The sequence below is a fragment of the Ostrinia nubilalis genome, chromosome 12, assembly GCF_963855985.1.
Source record: "Ostrinia nubilalis chromosome 12, ilOstNubi1.1, whole genome shotgun sequence".
NCBI lineage: Eukaryota > Metazoa > Arthropoda > Insecta > Lepidoptera > Crambidae > Ostrinia > Ostrinia nubilalis.
This window is the reverse complement of record NC_087099.1, coordinates 11,614,498-11,630,074: the sequence shown is the minus strand read 5'-3', so window position 1 is coordinate 11,630,074 and position 15,577 is coordinate 11,614,498. Positions and strand designations below refer to the sequence as shown.

The window sequence follows — 15,577 nt, the reverse complement described above, 5'->3', positions numbered from 1 at the left end:
CCCATAAGCGGCGTTCCGGTCGAGGCGCCGCGCTCAATGGCGCCGTAAGCCACTCGCCATTACAAGGCCCTCCATTTTGCTCCATCGGATCTATTGTACCTGCGCTGCTGACATAGTCTACGGAGGTGGTACTCAACATGTGGATCACAAACCCCTAGAACTTTCCTAAATTGAATAGATTGTTAGCTTACCTTCCATCTTAGGCTAAGAACTTATGGCGCGATTTTCACCTGCACCTGCAGCTTCTGTAGAATGCAGATACTTATGTAAAAACTAATGCACAACTCACGCATGCATGCTGAGGCTCTTATTTGTAACATTTGAGGTCACTTAGTTACATGGATTGTTATAAAGTTGGTTTCATTTTGACGCCTATCCGTGGAAGCAGGCTAAGTGAGTCTCTGGGAACTAGTCAGTTCCGTAAAAACCCACAACGCAAAACTCTCTAGCTAGGATGCCCTAGAAGTCATTTTGGCTAATGTTTTCAGCACGTAGTAAGTTTCTATTTAGTAACTGTTTCTATGAAATAGTTTACTTGTTGAGGTGGTGTATAGAACTATGGAAGACATAGGTATGTCTTCCATAGTTCTATACACCACGACGTGTGTCGTGTGGTACACCCAACACGAGCATTTCAATGCGTCTTCACGCTTGTGTAGATAGCATAAACTGATTACAGCAAACACTGTCTTTACATCTACAGGTACGTTTCTAATACGACAAGGATGTATTGTCTTCGTGTGTTTGGTTTCAGGTAGGTATTTAGTGTGTAGAAATTAATACAGACTAATACTCTACAAGTTTTCTATTGTGAAGTATTTAGGTCCCAATTTATGACAACTAAACAAGTAACTAAATGTAGTACCCAAGGTAATTTTATTGTTTGAATTTGGGAGATTTGTTTGAAAAATTAAAAATGGTGTGATAATATTTTATTGTTATTTATCATACAATATAATATACATACAAACAGTTGTTTTAACTTAATACACAGTACAGATTGTTTCTTAAATATGAATAATTAGAGTAGAATTACAGGTAATTGCTATTAATTTATCAATATAATTACTGCCAACTAATTGTTATACATACAATACAAGCGATGGTACCCTACTCATAGGTAATATCGTGAATTTGAACAATTACGATATTGACATTCCATCTACCATAATTAATTACATAATTCGTTGCTTCATTACCAATTTCTAGTATAGGCATTAGGCAATTGTGACAAAAGATAAAAACCATTTACTGTTATTTTCAGCAGCTGAATTTAATGTCTTTAAGAACTAATAACTTTTACATTTTAAATATTTTTCTTTATTGAATAATGTAGTAACATGTCTTATTTTAAAGCTAAAAGTTTCAGCATACTAAAACCCTAAACAAATAACATGTACATCGCGGAATGCAGAATTAGTTTAATTAATATCTACTCTTGTTAAATCTACGAAGTCTTCACGTGGAGTTTTGAGTCTGCAACAAACAAATAACTACAGTTATGCACCAGACATTTAACTCTAGTTTATTTAACTAGAGGTATAAGATTAAGTAATAGAGCGCTTTCACATTAGGGCGTTAGTAGCGCGACTGCAGCGCAGCAGCGGCGTTCACATTATGTGAAGGCATGCATCTGCTCTGCTGTCACATAGTATGAAATTTTCGGCAGCGCATCTGTCGCGCGTTTGTCGCGCTGCTAAATCGCCTAAATGTGAAAGCGCTCTAAGACGATAGACCTTTTTCAAAAGAGTTCTAATATTCTAATGTTCTGGTGAAATTGATAGTGTCAATTTAATTGCAATTGTTCAGTAGATATAGCGTGAAAACCACAGTAAGCGACAGCGGCATGGACGACTGGTACATACGAAGCGACGTAGGTGAAAACTTTGGCAATTCAAGAAAATCTCATATCTGAAATCTAGCGCTACTTTTCATAGCGCTACATTAATCTTGTAACCTTGTTGACAGGTTGTCGTTTTCTTGGTAGGTTTTAAACGAAATTTATTCGTCAAGAGGCCTACAATGAACACGCTAAGGTCATCATAAGCTACTTAATTTTCAGCGAGGTCTTTCAAGACTACGTCGATAACTAGAAACATTTTGGAAGCCTCCATACACAATCACAACTTTTAAGAATAATTAGAATGTACCTACCTACCTACAGCTCGAGCTCGCTACTTTCCGTAAGGACAAAAATGTCCCGTGTTCCTGCAATATTGATCAAGTGTTCATTTAAATTAAACAATTAAAACTACGTCGGACTCACTGCTAATGAGCCTCACTGGCAAATAGTTCCCATTACTCAACTCCCCACGTAAACTAGATGGAGTTCGATTAATGGTTTCGACTTCATTCTCCTTTTTAATTTGCTATAAAAAGACAAAATAGTGATAGGGTTTTTTGGTTTTTTATCTGTAATTATTGGCTCTACAATTACTGAGTGTTTTTAATCTACATTGTTGTTAATATTGCAAGCTGCGTAATTTCAGATCAGGCATTATTCATTCTGATTAAATTGTGGGGTCTTAGATTAGGTATAGTTTTCACTTGCTATTTATTTATTTATTTTATTATAGCTACAATTAGCACAGTTGTTAATGATGCGTGTATGTATCAGAATAAGTAAAATCGTTTTGTGTATATCTGAAAGTTTAATATTAATGATTAAAAGTAATTAAACTACGTTGCGGTTGGGCTATTAAAATTCATCAACGATTGAACAGCAAAGTAACCACAACGCAAATTGTGGTGAATCAATTTATGTAGCTTTTCTGGACCACAATTATTTTAATTCGTCCAAAGCGCAACGTTAAGTTCGAATATTATTTTGGACCATTTTACCACCAAAAGTGATCAGCAAAAATATAATATCCTCATTGTGAAACTATAAGCAATAAATGCTGAGTACCTATTGAGTATTAATTATTATGTGCGAGGTACTCTTAATTCAGTAATTAAGCCTATGTTCAGCAGTGGACGTCCTATGACTGAAATGATGATGATGATTCTTAATTTGGTTGACTATTTAGAAGATTATAGTGATTCTTAATTTGGTTGACAGGTATTTAGAAAACTTAATGCCCGTTTTCACCATCAATCCCCAATTTTTAAGTGACCCCTATGGTAACAAATAGCAAGAATTTTGTTGTCACTTAAAAATTAGGGATTGATGGTGAAAACGGGCATTAGTGACTCTACTAAGCATAGCACGTCACAGCGCCATGCTCGAAATACCCAAAATCAAATATGACCAATAGACCTTATGAATAGAGTGATAGAATTGAAAATAGCTTACGCATAGTAAGGATCCTGCTTCCCCTGCAGCATCATGGAGAGAGCAGTTTTCGAACTCCTCTTCTCATCCTGCCCAAGTAATTCTTTACTCAGCATGTGGTCTGCAAATATACAAATTATGGTAAAACAGAAAGTAAAATATAAGATAGTTTGCTAGAGGAGTGTGTACCAGGTATGACCTATATCATAGATGTAGAAGGAGCTCAGTGGAAAAGGCATGTTAATCAAATGTTGCACTGCTCACAGGAATTAGAGTTACAGTGAGGCTAATTCCTGTGAACAGTGGCTCTAGTAAAACTACATAAGTGATTTTAATATATAAGTTTATTCATTAGAATAAGTGTGGGAGAGTGTGAGAAACGAAACGTTTTCAGCTACGGTCTTCCCCTCCCCTCTCCCCTCTCGCTCTGCGGTGTACGCGTCGTTTGCATAGAGATAATGTGATTGTTTGTAATGGTGTTAAAGGTAATAAAAAGCCGTACCATTAAATGTGGGTTTTATTGAAATACGTCACAGAAACATAGGTTAAAACATTTACTTCGATAACTGACAATTTTAGGCTGAGTTGCACCACCTGACTTTGAACGTAACTATAACGATAACTGATGTATTTTGTATCGATTTACTCCTCGTTTGCCTCCTGTCACATAAAAAAAAAAAGATTTTGACAGATTTTTTTGACGTTTGTTTAAATCAAAGTAAGATGGTGCAACCCAGCCTAAATTTATTGTCCGTTGCGTAAACCCCTTGGACATGGCAATCGACCCTTGGGGCTTGATTTAGATCACTGTAGGTATCTACCTATCACTACGAGACCAAACTAGACAAAGACAAGACATCAGTCTCACATTACTCGAAAAGTAAAACCTTAAGGGAAGTATTCAGGAAATACATAATTAAGACAGTTCAGTCTGTCTGCTTGTGACCACGGCTGCAGCTTCACAGCCGAAACGTCAAGCCGTGAGTACATAGGTATGTTGTATGTAACTCATATAAAAATGTCGAGTAGAGACCCGTGTTTCTCCATTGAAGTTCAAATGGAACGCGAAAGTTTACAATCTTATACATAGAATTTTTTTTATATTTTTCTGATAACCAGCACAACTTGCCTCAACACCCAGTTCCGGCTTGACGTTACATTACGGGACACCCTGTATTTAGAACGTTATTATAGTAATAGTTTGCAAACAAATACACGAGAAGGAAGTAGTATTTAGTTGAGTGGTTGACACTAACATAGCTACATTTCTTTATCCTCTTAACGAAATACTCGTATTAAGGTACAGGCGGACATCATCGCTTCAAGTTTCACACCAATTATCTGTTTTGAGACAAATAAATACTGTCTATCCATCTATCTTATGCAGTTATAATAAGTGCGATTTTGCTACAAAAATATAGTACCTACAGTCTTATTAAGTGCTAGCGATTCTACGAGTACATCCAACTCCGCGCTAGGCGTATGTTGCTATTGAATCCGCAGACAGCATCCTGATAACCATCTCCCCCGGATATTAACACGTTGGAACACAGCATTCCTACTTCGAGGGCTGGCTGGCTACAGAAATGGAGCCAAGATTGCGAGTGCAATAAAAAAATAAATGCTAGTTTTCATTTGTTTTTGGCAAGTATTTTTTTCAAACGAGTTCACTTTTTTAGTTAGCTATAGCGCTAGGCAAAAGCCAAATATCTGAAATAGCTAGCCATGATCAGATTCCACTCGTAACTACATAGACAATGTAACGATATCGATAAGGAATCGATTTGAATTCGATAAAGTCGTTGTTATTTTTTCAACTGAGGATGTAGCAAAGCAAAAACAACAACAATTCTATGATCTTTTTCTATTACTAATATTTCATTAAGGGCGCTAGTAGATCACTGAATTATGCTTGTATTCAGTTTTATTGTAAATGAAACGGTGAGAACTGAGAATAATTGTTGCTCTATTTCCAGCTAAGTTCAATCAAAGTTTAAATTACCTTTAACGCCCTTTACCTATAATTTACAATTTCAAAGACTCACTCTTTCTTTAATTCGTAGAATTGTTATTAATATTGAGTCAGATGAAGATAAATTCTGTGCTAATGTACAAAATGTGTTTCAAATGGAGAAGTTCTAAATGGGTTTTGGAAATTATTAGAGCGAAAAATTAAAATAGGGCTTCTTAAAACTTTGAATAATTCATGAAACCTCGTTTTAGTTTCAAGTATTACTTCATTTGCAATTTAATTAGAATCAGGTTGACTATGCCTATTTAATGAAGTTCCGAACAAATTTTTATAAAAACAGAGCTCTACCCTAGTTAAAACTTCTCTGCCCTTGAATTTCTTCAAATAAAAAGAATAACTTATCAAGAATTTACTCCGCTTTAGGTATTTATCATTATTAAGACGTCCACTACTAAACATAGGCCTCCTTCATTAATTTCCAGATTGGTAGCGGCCTGCATCCTGCTACCATTATAAGGTAACTAGCGGCCGCCCGCGACTTCGTACGCATGGATCCCGTTTTACCCCCTTAGGGGTGGAGTTTCGTGAAATCCGTCCTTAGTAAGCACCTACGTTCCAAAAGAAACCCCCATGCAAAATGTATGACTCCTAGCACTTATAGTTTCTGAGATTTCGTGATGAGTGAGTGAGTCAATCAGTCAGTGACCTTTCGCTTTTATGATAACATAGATGATATCTTTCCATAGCATTGCTTAACCCTACACTGCATGATTTTTTTGTTTTTAGAAAAAAAAATCTTTTCAGGTAATATTTGTGGTCTAGAACACGGGAAGAACAGCTAAAATTAAAAAAAACTAGTAGTTGAGGAGAAAATTGATTTTTTTATTTTGTTCCATATGTGGCACTGCATGCAATGACCTACCTAAATTGAAGCGTAATCAATACAGGGCATGTGTAGTAGTTATCAAGTATTACTCCTATTTATGAGGCTTATTAGGTAAATACTGGCGCAGCATGATAGAGGCCTTAGTAGCGCACATCTGCTCATCCACTGACAATGCTTCTCATTTGGGTATAAGCTTGATATTTTTTTAGGATTTCTATTAGATGTCTGAGTTATGGAGACGATCGTATCCTGCAGTGCCTGCTGGTGGCTGAGTTGTATTGTTATTGAAGTGTAGATATTGCTGAATTTTTCAAACTGGTTTACTTACTGACATGGTATTTCTTATCAATGGCAAATAATTACAAGAAATATTGCAAAGGAATTTCAACTTCTGGTTCTAGATCGGTTTGCCCTCAAAACTCGAAGATTTGTTGGATGGTAATTTTTTTTTCCAGCTGATATTTTGCTTTATTCTGGCGACGGAAACAGCAGACGTAGGAGAAGCGTCTTTTGCAGCAGACGCGGAAGAAACAATTGTTGATTGACGTGTTCGTGAAGCCAACTGCATCACGAATCTGAATGTAGGGAACAGCAGGATCTAACCACTAGGATTTGGTATATTATGCTGCTGCATATCACCAGCATATGACCCTGATAATGGTGCAGCGAATTCATACCTGTTCAGTGAAAAAAATTGCTCTTCGTCATCCGTACTTATTGCTAAATATTTCAGAAAGTTTGTTGAGGGTAGATCTAATTGAGGCAATGTCATCGTCACTTTCGGCCTGAGGAGTCTAGTTCATCTTCATTGCCTAATAGTATTGTCAAATAATTTTGGATTTGAGCGCTGGATGAGGTTTTCTTCGCCACTATGCAAAAATAATCAACATCATACCATTAGTATACATATCTAAAATTGTATCATCACTGCATGAAGTGACACATCGGGAACACACAGTAATTGTAAAAATTTAGTATCGAAACACGGCCAAATCAAAAAAATATACTTACATTTGTTTAGATCACTGATATTTCGACATGAAAACAATTTATCCACTGTTGCATTCCATAAACAACTATTTTTAATTAAATTTTCAAAATGAATACGCACGGCGCGTGGCTGACGTTCAAAATTTTCAATTAAATGACTGATTAAGCGAGATAGTGCTGCCACCTAATTTCAACTAATGCAATAAATGGATGCTATTGGTTGTTGTCACTTTATTTACGTAATGATAGATGCCGCTACTTGGCTCAAATCAGAAAAAGCAACAATTATATTGGTTGTCCCACATAAGGAACTGAATGCAGTGTAGGGTTAATTTTAAATTGTGGCCGTCTTACGTCACACGGTTCGCACCTAAATGTGCATTTAAAATACTCGTAAAGACAACCCTAGCACAGACACATTCAGATAGATATTCCATACGTTGATACATACTCTTGAAGACGTTGCCGGTCCTCTTCCTGTACTCCTGCTCGATCGCCGGCAGCAGCCCCGGATATAGCTGCAGCGGGGTGCGGTAGAAATCTAGACAGACCGAAAAATAGCTTATTTTTAAGGCTGAGTTGCACCATCTTACTTTAACTTTGACAAAAAATCTGTCAAACTCCATACAAAAAGCACCGGTTAATGTTATTGATAAGGTTAATATACGTTGGTGCAACTCCGCCTTAGGCTGGGTTTAACTTTGACAAACGTCAGAAATCTGTCAAACTCCACAAAAAGCACCGGTTATCGTTATAGTTACGGGCAAAATTAGGTGGTGCAACTCAGCCGTGTCATACCTACACGGTCTAACCCAGACTTCAACCTATAAGAAGATTATATTTTTTTGGGCGCTGGCTGGCATAGTCGAAATGTCAAAAAAGAAAATAATAATGTGGTTTTCTTTTTTCCTAAACATGGCCTTCGAATTTCAAATTAAAATGACATTGTTTTGTTTTTAATTGACACATTGGCCAGTGATGCTTTAAGACCAGCAAAAAAATAATATTACAAATAAATTGACTCTTACATTAACTTTTTTAAAAAATAAAACCGACTTCAAATGCGTGAACACAAAAAAAAACTAAAAATTGAAAATATTGCGTATAAAAAAGTTCATCCCCAATTTTCCACCCTTGGGGGTGAAATATTTTCTTCAAATTCGCATGAAACCACCCTTTTGATAATACCTATTCAACAAAAAAATAATCGTTCAAATTGATTTATAATCGGCGGAGATATTGCGTATAAAAAAGTTCATCCCCAATTTTCCACCCTTGGGGGTTGTTTTTTCTATTATTAAATTTAAATGGGACCACCCTTGAGGTATTACCTATACGCAGAAAAAAGATTTGTTCAAATCGGTTCATAATTGGCGGAGTTATCGCGTAACAAACATAGAAAAAAAAAAAAAAAACATACGGGTCGAATTGAGAACCTCCTCCTTTTTTTGAAGTCGGTTGAAAATATGAATGTTATGAAATTATGAGTAAAGAAATAAAATATTTTATTAAAAATAAATTTATGTAGTTACGAATTCTGAGTAAATTTTATTAGGGACTGGATTCATTTTAAAAAAAAAGTACCTACTTATATTTTTATTTCTTGTCAATTGCACGATTTGTATTAACCTCTCTTGAAGGTCAGTCAGTTATTTCTGTTTCTGTAGGCAATATTTCTTTCTAATCTTTTGTTTCTTTACTCAAAAACTAGACGGATTTGGACAAAACTTTTCAATTTTATTTTGATGGCATCTGACAGTGTACAAAGATTTATCAAGCTTTCATAAATTACGCTTTGAAATAGCATGCAATGCACATAGAGCAACTGCATCAATCTAATCAACGTGCGCAAACAATTTTAGCACCACAATAAATACTCACAAAGCATCCTTTCGCCTGGCGAAGGCCCCTCCAGCATCGCCTCATCAGATCGCGCGCGTAAAAAATCTGAGTAATTAACATTGAGTTATAATGTACTACGTACTAGAGAAGACATGTCAACTAGACTGTTTCTGGCACCTAAATAGGTCCACGGACCGAAATTCAATTAGTATGTGCTCAGCGGTTGCTGTGACAACACGCTTGAGTGCAGTTTTGTTTTTTGAAATATGCCATCCTATAGACGAAAATACTGTTCAAATAACTCCAGATACATATTAAGTAAAAATCAAGGAATGGCTTTTTACCATTAAGTTGTACATTTATACACTTTAAAACACTAATTTAATTATAATTTGTTAATTACAAGGCGTCACCGCGGCGGCAGCCATTTTACGAAAATTTCAAAGAATAAAAATCGCAGACTTGACACTGACGCATAAATTAGTATACGAAAGGAAGGTTAAATACAGCAATAAAAAGATTTTTTTAAAGATTATAAGCACTTTGTATTGCACAAATTACTAATAGTCCCGTCCAGCCCCTTGTGTTAAGCTAAATAAGCTTGGGTTACGGGTGGGCTCACACAATAGTCGTGTGGCATCATGGATCAAACTTGTTTGAATCTCACTGCTGTTGTTCGTATGCGACTGGTTAGTTAGTAAATCACCCTAATTATTGACACCTAGCTCACGAGATAGGCTAAAATTATAATTATTGTACAGTGTGTCTGGTCACCAGTGTCCGACCCGTGAGGGCGCAGTAATGTGATCAATTTAATCGACAAATCCAGTATTAAAAAATTACAGCTATTTTAATTTTTTTAGTTTCTGAATGCGGATGGATTCATTTATTTACCAAATCTACCGATGTACAGGACCTATGAGTATAAAAGTGATTCGTTCGACAGCTGAAAAAGTAAGCAATACGTTGTCATCAAAAGCTTCCATTTAAATTTCTTAGAAACACTTGGTAAAAAAATGATGCGTCTTTTTAGATTTTTCAATGTTACAAAAAACTAGAAAGTTTTACATTTTTAGATGCACTAAGTCATTACCTAAAAACTGATATACCTTGGCTTTAAATCAACTAGTCTAGGTGCTAGCTACACAGGAGATGCAGCGGTGAAAAGGAGAGGTGGGAATAGTCCCGTAACTTCTACCTCACAGCTATTATACGTGTACTCAACCACTGAGATAGTTAACAATAGAGACAATAAAATAACTGAAAGTTTCTGACTTTCAGTTATTTTATTGGTTCTGGAGTGAAGGCGTGGGTCATCCATAGCTTTGTTCCTACCGTGACGAGTGGGAATTTTTCTAAAATCTCAAGATGGACTGACTGAAGATAGCAGGAAGACGCTGGGTGCAGGCCACTATCAACTGGGCGATGTGGAAATCATTAGAGGAGGCCTTTGTTCAGCAGTGGACGTCCAGTAGCTAAAATGATGATGACGATGTTTCCTTACAGTATCCAATTCAATAGGCAGAAACTAAACGTAAACGAAGTGTCGCCTCTGTAATGGTATCATTATCTATAACTCATAATATTTCGTGCGCTGTTGGATGACAGTTTTAAACTAGAGATGGGTATTTTTTTTTATCGAATTAGAAAATACCAGTTAACGATTCTCAGGGCGATTATCGATTACATTAGATTTTAATCGGGAAAAAAAATAATTAATGGCTTAAGCATCAGTATGAAGCCCATACGCACTTGTAGCACAAGTAACACGATTAGCCTCAGTCCCCTCAGTTGTGAATTCGGAATCGCCAGTTGTAATTTTAAAATCGCATCACAGAGTGAAGTAACTAACACCAAAAAACGGCAGAGCACAGTGATTTCGAATGTTTCAACTGCTACGTTTTGTCACTTGTCTAGGAGGGCTAATTTTAGTCTAAGCTTAGATTACATTACAGGAAACGCACAATATAATAAAAGAAAATAATGTAAGTAGCTGAACCTTTTTGCTATTGAGCACCATGAAAATTTAACACAATTTAGCCGATTTGTTTATTTTCACAATCGTTTCACAATGTCTATGATGAGGCGACCGCAGGAACGTCACTATTCGTGCAATCCTATCAATGAAGTACGACATTTTCTGGTGCAGATTTTATCGCCATAAATTATGAAACTTGATAGTCATGGATTTGACTGACAGCTGTCCGTCAAATTCCCGCCCCGCACCCCGCACTGTACATATTTTGTTCGCGATGTCTGTTCTATACGTAGTAATATTACTTCAATGGTAATTAAGAAAAAATCCAATTAACTCCACTCACACTAGGAATGTGCAATCAAATGGAGCGAAGGAGAAAACCCTGAAACAGCTGATTTATAAAAAAATCTTTTGTTGAACTAGATTTTCTCTTCAGGTTATGAAAACTGTATTTGCGGGTTACTTTAACCCTATGCAGGCCCCAGCTCTTCATATCAATGTCGGTAGACGACATAATTCGACAGGGCAATGTTAGATTAGGTTACTGACGCCTATTTATTTTTAGTCGGTTGCAACTGTTGCACGATAGTTTTCTCAATTTCAATCCTTTTTTGTTGAGCCAATGTGGGAAAAATTGAATGGTTAGGGCTAATGCTAAAGTAACCCGCATTATCATAAGATGACAATAAAGGGATAGGTGAATCCAGATTGTACTACTCAATAAATATACTTAGGTTGAAACTCATTATTTAGGCAATTTTATTACTAGAAAAAGATCTGTTCCACACAACCAGTGGAGAGGGCAACAAATTTAGGTATTTGATTAAAAAAAAAGTAAAAAATCTTTCAGTGTTTGTTTGAGCATGATACAATATCATGATTTCAGTAATGTCTGTCTATAAGTATACGCTATTATTTAAATATTTAATAAATCTTAAATAGTACTTACAGCATAATATAATTACAACACAATCAACTTGCTCCAAGCAACATAAAAATCGAAGAAACTTTCCGCCGATTAATTTTAATTTCACTCTACCTCGGCGGTAATATGAAAACATGAAAGTATTTGGTTACACGATGGAAAAATACTAAAGAAAACCAATTCTTTGTTTACATTGTTATTGTACTGATCACTTCTATGTTTTCTTTTTATTATTCTACTAGATATTAACATACAGGACGAGCCAAAGACTAATTAACTACCTACTATGAGACCAATAGTTAAATAAGGAATATGTATCGATTGTAAAAGTTAATAAATTATGTATAAATAAAACACTTTAGTTAAAGCATAGAATTTCTGAAAAACTAGTGTCGAAGTCTGACTGGAAACAAAAAAGTTACAAGTGTTACTTTGTATGTATGGAAATAGCTGATGGTGACGTCAAATGTCACCCACCCATAGTAACTTGTATGGGACTCTACGTGACGTTTTAACATGACCAATGACGTCATGAGATCTTTGGTATCTTTTGAAATTTTTGTTTAAGAAAAGCACTGATTAATTAGATAATGCCAAGGGTATTGAAATGTGAGAAATAAAAAAACCTTGCATATTCCCTATTCTGCCCAACAATCCGTTCGAACCTAATGAGGGCTATCGTTTTAGCGCTCACCAGTTAGCGCCACTGTAGAGTAAGGTCCTATCACTTGCTAGTAGCGAAGACAGTGGCACCAACTGGTGAGCGCGAAAGTGGTAGGAGGACTATCGCATTTGCACTCATCAAGATGGCGCCACTGTTAAGTATAAAAACGATAGCCCTCATTAAAACAAACAAGAACTATGGCGTTGAAAGCTGTCTTTAAGCATTAAAGAGCGGGCGTCGTTTTTTCGATCGAGTGCGGAATCGCATCGGATCGGCATTTTATTAATTAAACCCTGCAACTGATCGGACGATCCATGCAAACGTTTGCAGGTCTTAATGTTATTTCTCTGTCTGAAAATAGCTCGTTTTGTTTCTATCCAGATCATGAAAGAAAAGATTATCACTTTTATCTTCCGTCTTTATTAGGCTAGTTTCCTAAAAAAAATTTTTTAGTCTGTCAATTTTAATATCGAAAAATACATTTTTAATTGTCACACAACACTATATTTTTAATTGTCAACCAAACAAATAATTACAAAGTTGTGGTGCGTTGAAGTTCCGCGCGACGTCAAAAGCACTCACTGACGTCACGGCCCTTTACTTTAGAACTTTGGCATGCTTTATCTCTTTACATTTTCATTAGTTTCAAAAAGTGAAAAATACGTGTTGAGTATTTTTTGATAAGCTAGCTGACGGACTAATTAAAACTCTTGCTTTTTTACCCAGGAAAAATCCCTATTATCTGTCTGAAAATAACGATGTAGACAAAATTGTTTTCACGCACTTAAGGAAAATTGAAAACACAGGTAGATACTACTTGGCCTTCAAGTTTGGCAGGTTTCCAAGACTACTAAGACTTGATTGAGGATCACTCCATTATTCCTCGAGCAGAATTTTGAAGACTACCTAGTAAAAACAATTTGTACCGAATCTAAATTGAGATATTCCTATTCTTGAAAACTAATACATTTTCTACACGTGCTGCTCTACCGTCTCTCTCAGGACTAGTCCTACCTCTCTTTCCCGCCACTACAACTCCTGTATAACCAGGGTCTACAACTTGGTATCCAATGAAACCCAACCAGAGGAGGTTGAATAGAGTAGACCCGGGGATAGCTAATTCGCGACGAATTTAATCAGAAGAATATACTAGCAGTTCTAAATATAATAGAGACTTCCCTCCGTTGCAAAGCGGGAGACAGATGATTGTAATATTTGTAATGTAAGCTGTAAAGGTATTAAATTTAGCGCACCTTTATAATAATTGAAGCCATCCTTCCCAAGCTCGGAGCATCGAATAGAAGCCACTGCAAGAAGCGCCAGCACTGATACGATTGTTTCCTTCATCTCGATTCTTATCAAACCGACCAGTTATCCAGCATGTCCCACTACCGAGATCCGAGCACTGGCTGTAAGGGGCGCATCATGCCTTTTTATAACTCCACAAGTTCTTTAGAGGCCTGTGCGTGACGTCTGTAGGGTGTACCCAGTTTGATTCCAGACGGAGACATTTTTTAAGATCGTAATTGTATGATTGAACAATGCAAATATTAAAATTGTAAGGCGCTAAGTTGAGCTCTAGTGATATTTCGGTGAGACGTAGTCCTAAACGAAAATACAAATACTATTGTCTTGCAAAATTAACTTCTCCAGAATTTGAACCATTAAGCGCTATCAAATCCCATTTAGAGTGATATTAAAATTCTCCAAAACGCCTAAATCAAAGATATCTCGAGATTTATTTCAGAGAAGAGAACTAAAATATAAAGCTGGGGGCCGGCTTACGCAAATTCGATAGAGATCGCGAGATTAAGGCCGTAGAATTTATGATTAATGTCTATTTTAAACGTAAAATAATAAAAGATTTCTGCAAAATTTAACAACGAAAGCGAAATGCGAACAAAGCAAAATAAAGATAAAGTAAAAAAACAAAATTGTAACCAAAGAGGATTGTAACGCTAAGCTACGTACTCAACACATAACGAAGCACATCGCACGGCTGGCTGCCGCATTATTTTTTATAGGCACTTCACAGGGAAATGCCATTAGGTAAAATAAAAAAGTTAATACGCAGTGAAGCTACCTCATACAAAGAGGTAGGTAGGTGAGTATAAACTGGCAGTGAAATCCGTAAAGGGCGCTTCCCACCGCGTCGTTGCAGGCGACACGGCTCTGCGGGGCGCTCGCTTAGCTTGCGAATGTTTCAGACAACCGGAGCGTATTTTTATTTTATAAAACTCTATGAAGGTTGTTCCGTTCCCCTTTTGTATAACATGTTTTGTAATGCCGGCTATGTACCTGGCAACTCAATGCTACTCGAAATATCACGTTCCATGCTGTTTATTACAATTGACGCACACAACAGCCGGCACGGATATAACCGCTACGATTAACGTGAACACACAAAAACCGAGACCGTAAAGCGGTTTATCTAAATGTTATTCCGCAAAACATTTTCTTTTCAAACGAAAAACCCATTTGTGGAATGGCGTGACGGTTGCAATTTAATGAACCGCTTACAAATTTCGCCGGCCGCAAACATCGGGTACACCTGGAATGGTTTAAAATTCAAAACGTCTCATTTTTAAATGCACTGGCGGAACAGAAATGGCCGGATTTCTGACGACACTTGAGCCGAGGCTTTCAGCAAATGAGCGACGCGCGAACAAAGGAGGCCTTTCGCCTCCTCGGGTCTTAGTGCCGACCACAGCAACTTGGCCCGGCGCACTACTCACGGAACGTACCCTAACAACGTCTGGCCCTCTAACCGAGGTAACCCCAGGAGTTCTAATTACAGTGGTCAATCTAAAATCGGCGCTGCACATTCTCAGCGCTGGTAATTATTGTAATCGCATTTCGTTTTTCATGTTTTATGTATGTACAGGTTTAAGTGGGCTAAGTTTTTAACTGCCCTTTTTTGTTGGAAACGATTTTCCTACCAGCGAATTTTCTTAGACTTGGAATATTATTTAGCTAGGTAAACATTTAAATTTTCCACCTTAACTTTAAACTTTAATTTTAATTCTATACTTACTTACAGGTAAAC

At 36.6% G+C, this 15,577-nt stretch overlaps 1 protein-coding gene across 2 annotated transcripts; it reads right to left on the bottom strand.

Annotated features, from left to right (window-relative positions):
• Positions 1-964: 964 nt before the first annotated feature.
• LOC135076548 (uncharacterized) lies at positions 965-13,958 on the bottom strand. Of its 2 annotated transcripts, XM_063970992.1 has the most exons (6): positions 13,785-13,958; positions 9,004-9,069; positions 7,574-7,663; positions 3,296-3,395; positions 2,155-2,208; positions 965-1,476 (listed from the first exon to the last, which is right to left on the bottom strand). In XM_063970992.1, exons 1-5 carry the CDS (start codon positions 13,876-13,878, stop codon positions 2,175-2,177), a joined length of 384 nt encoding a protein of 127 aa, XP_063827062.1. In that variant the 5' UTR covers positions 13,879-13,958; the 3' UTR covers positions 965-1,476; positions 2,155-2,174. The 2 variants fall into 2 exon arrangements, with proteins under 2 accessions (XP_063827062.1, XP_063827061.1); XM_063970991.1 differs by lacking the exon at positions 2,155-2,208 and having other exon boundaries at positions 971-1,476; positions 13,785-13,956.
• Between the last annotated feature and the right edge of the window lie 1,619 nt (positions 13,959-15,577).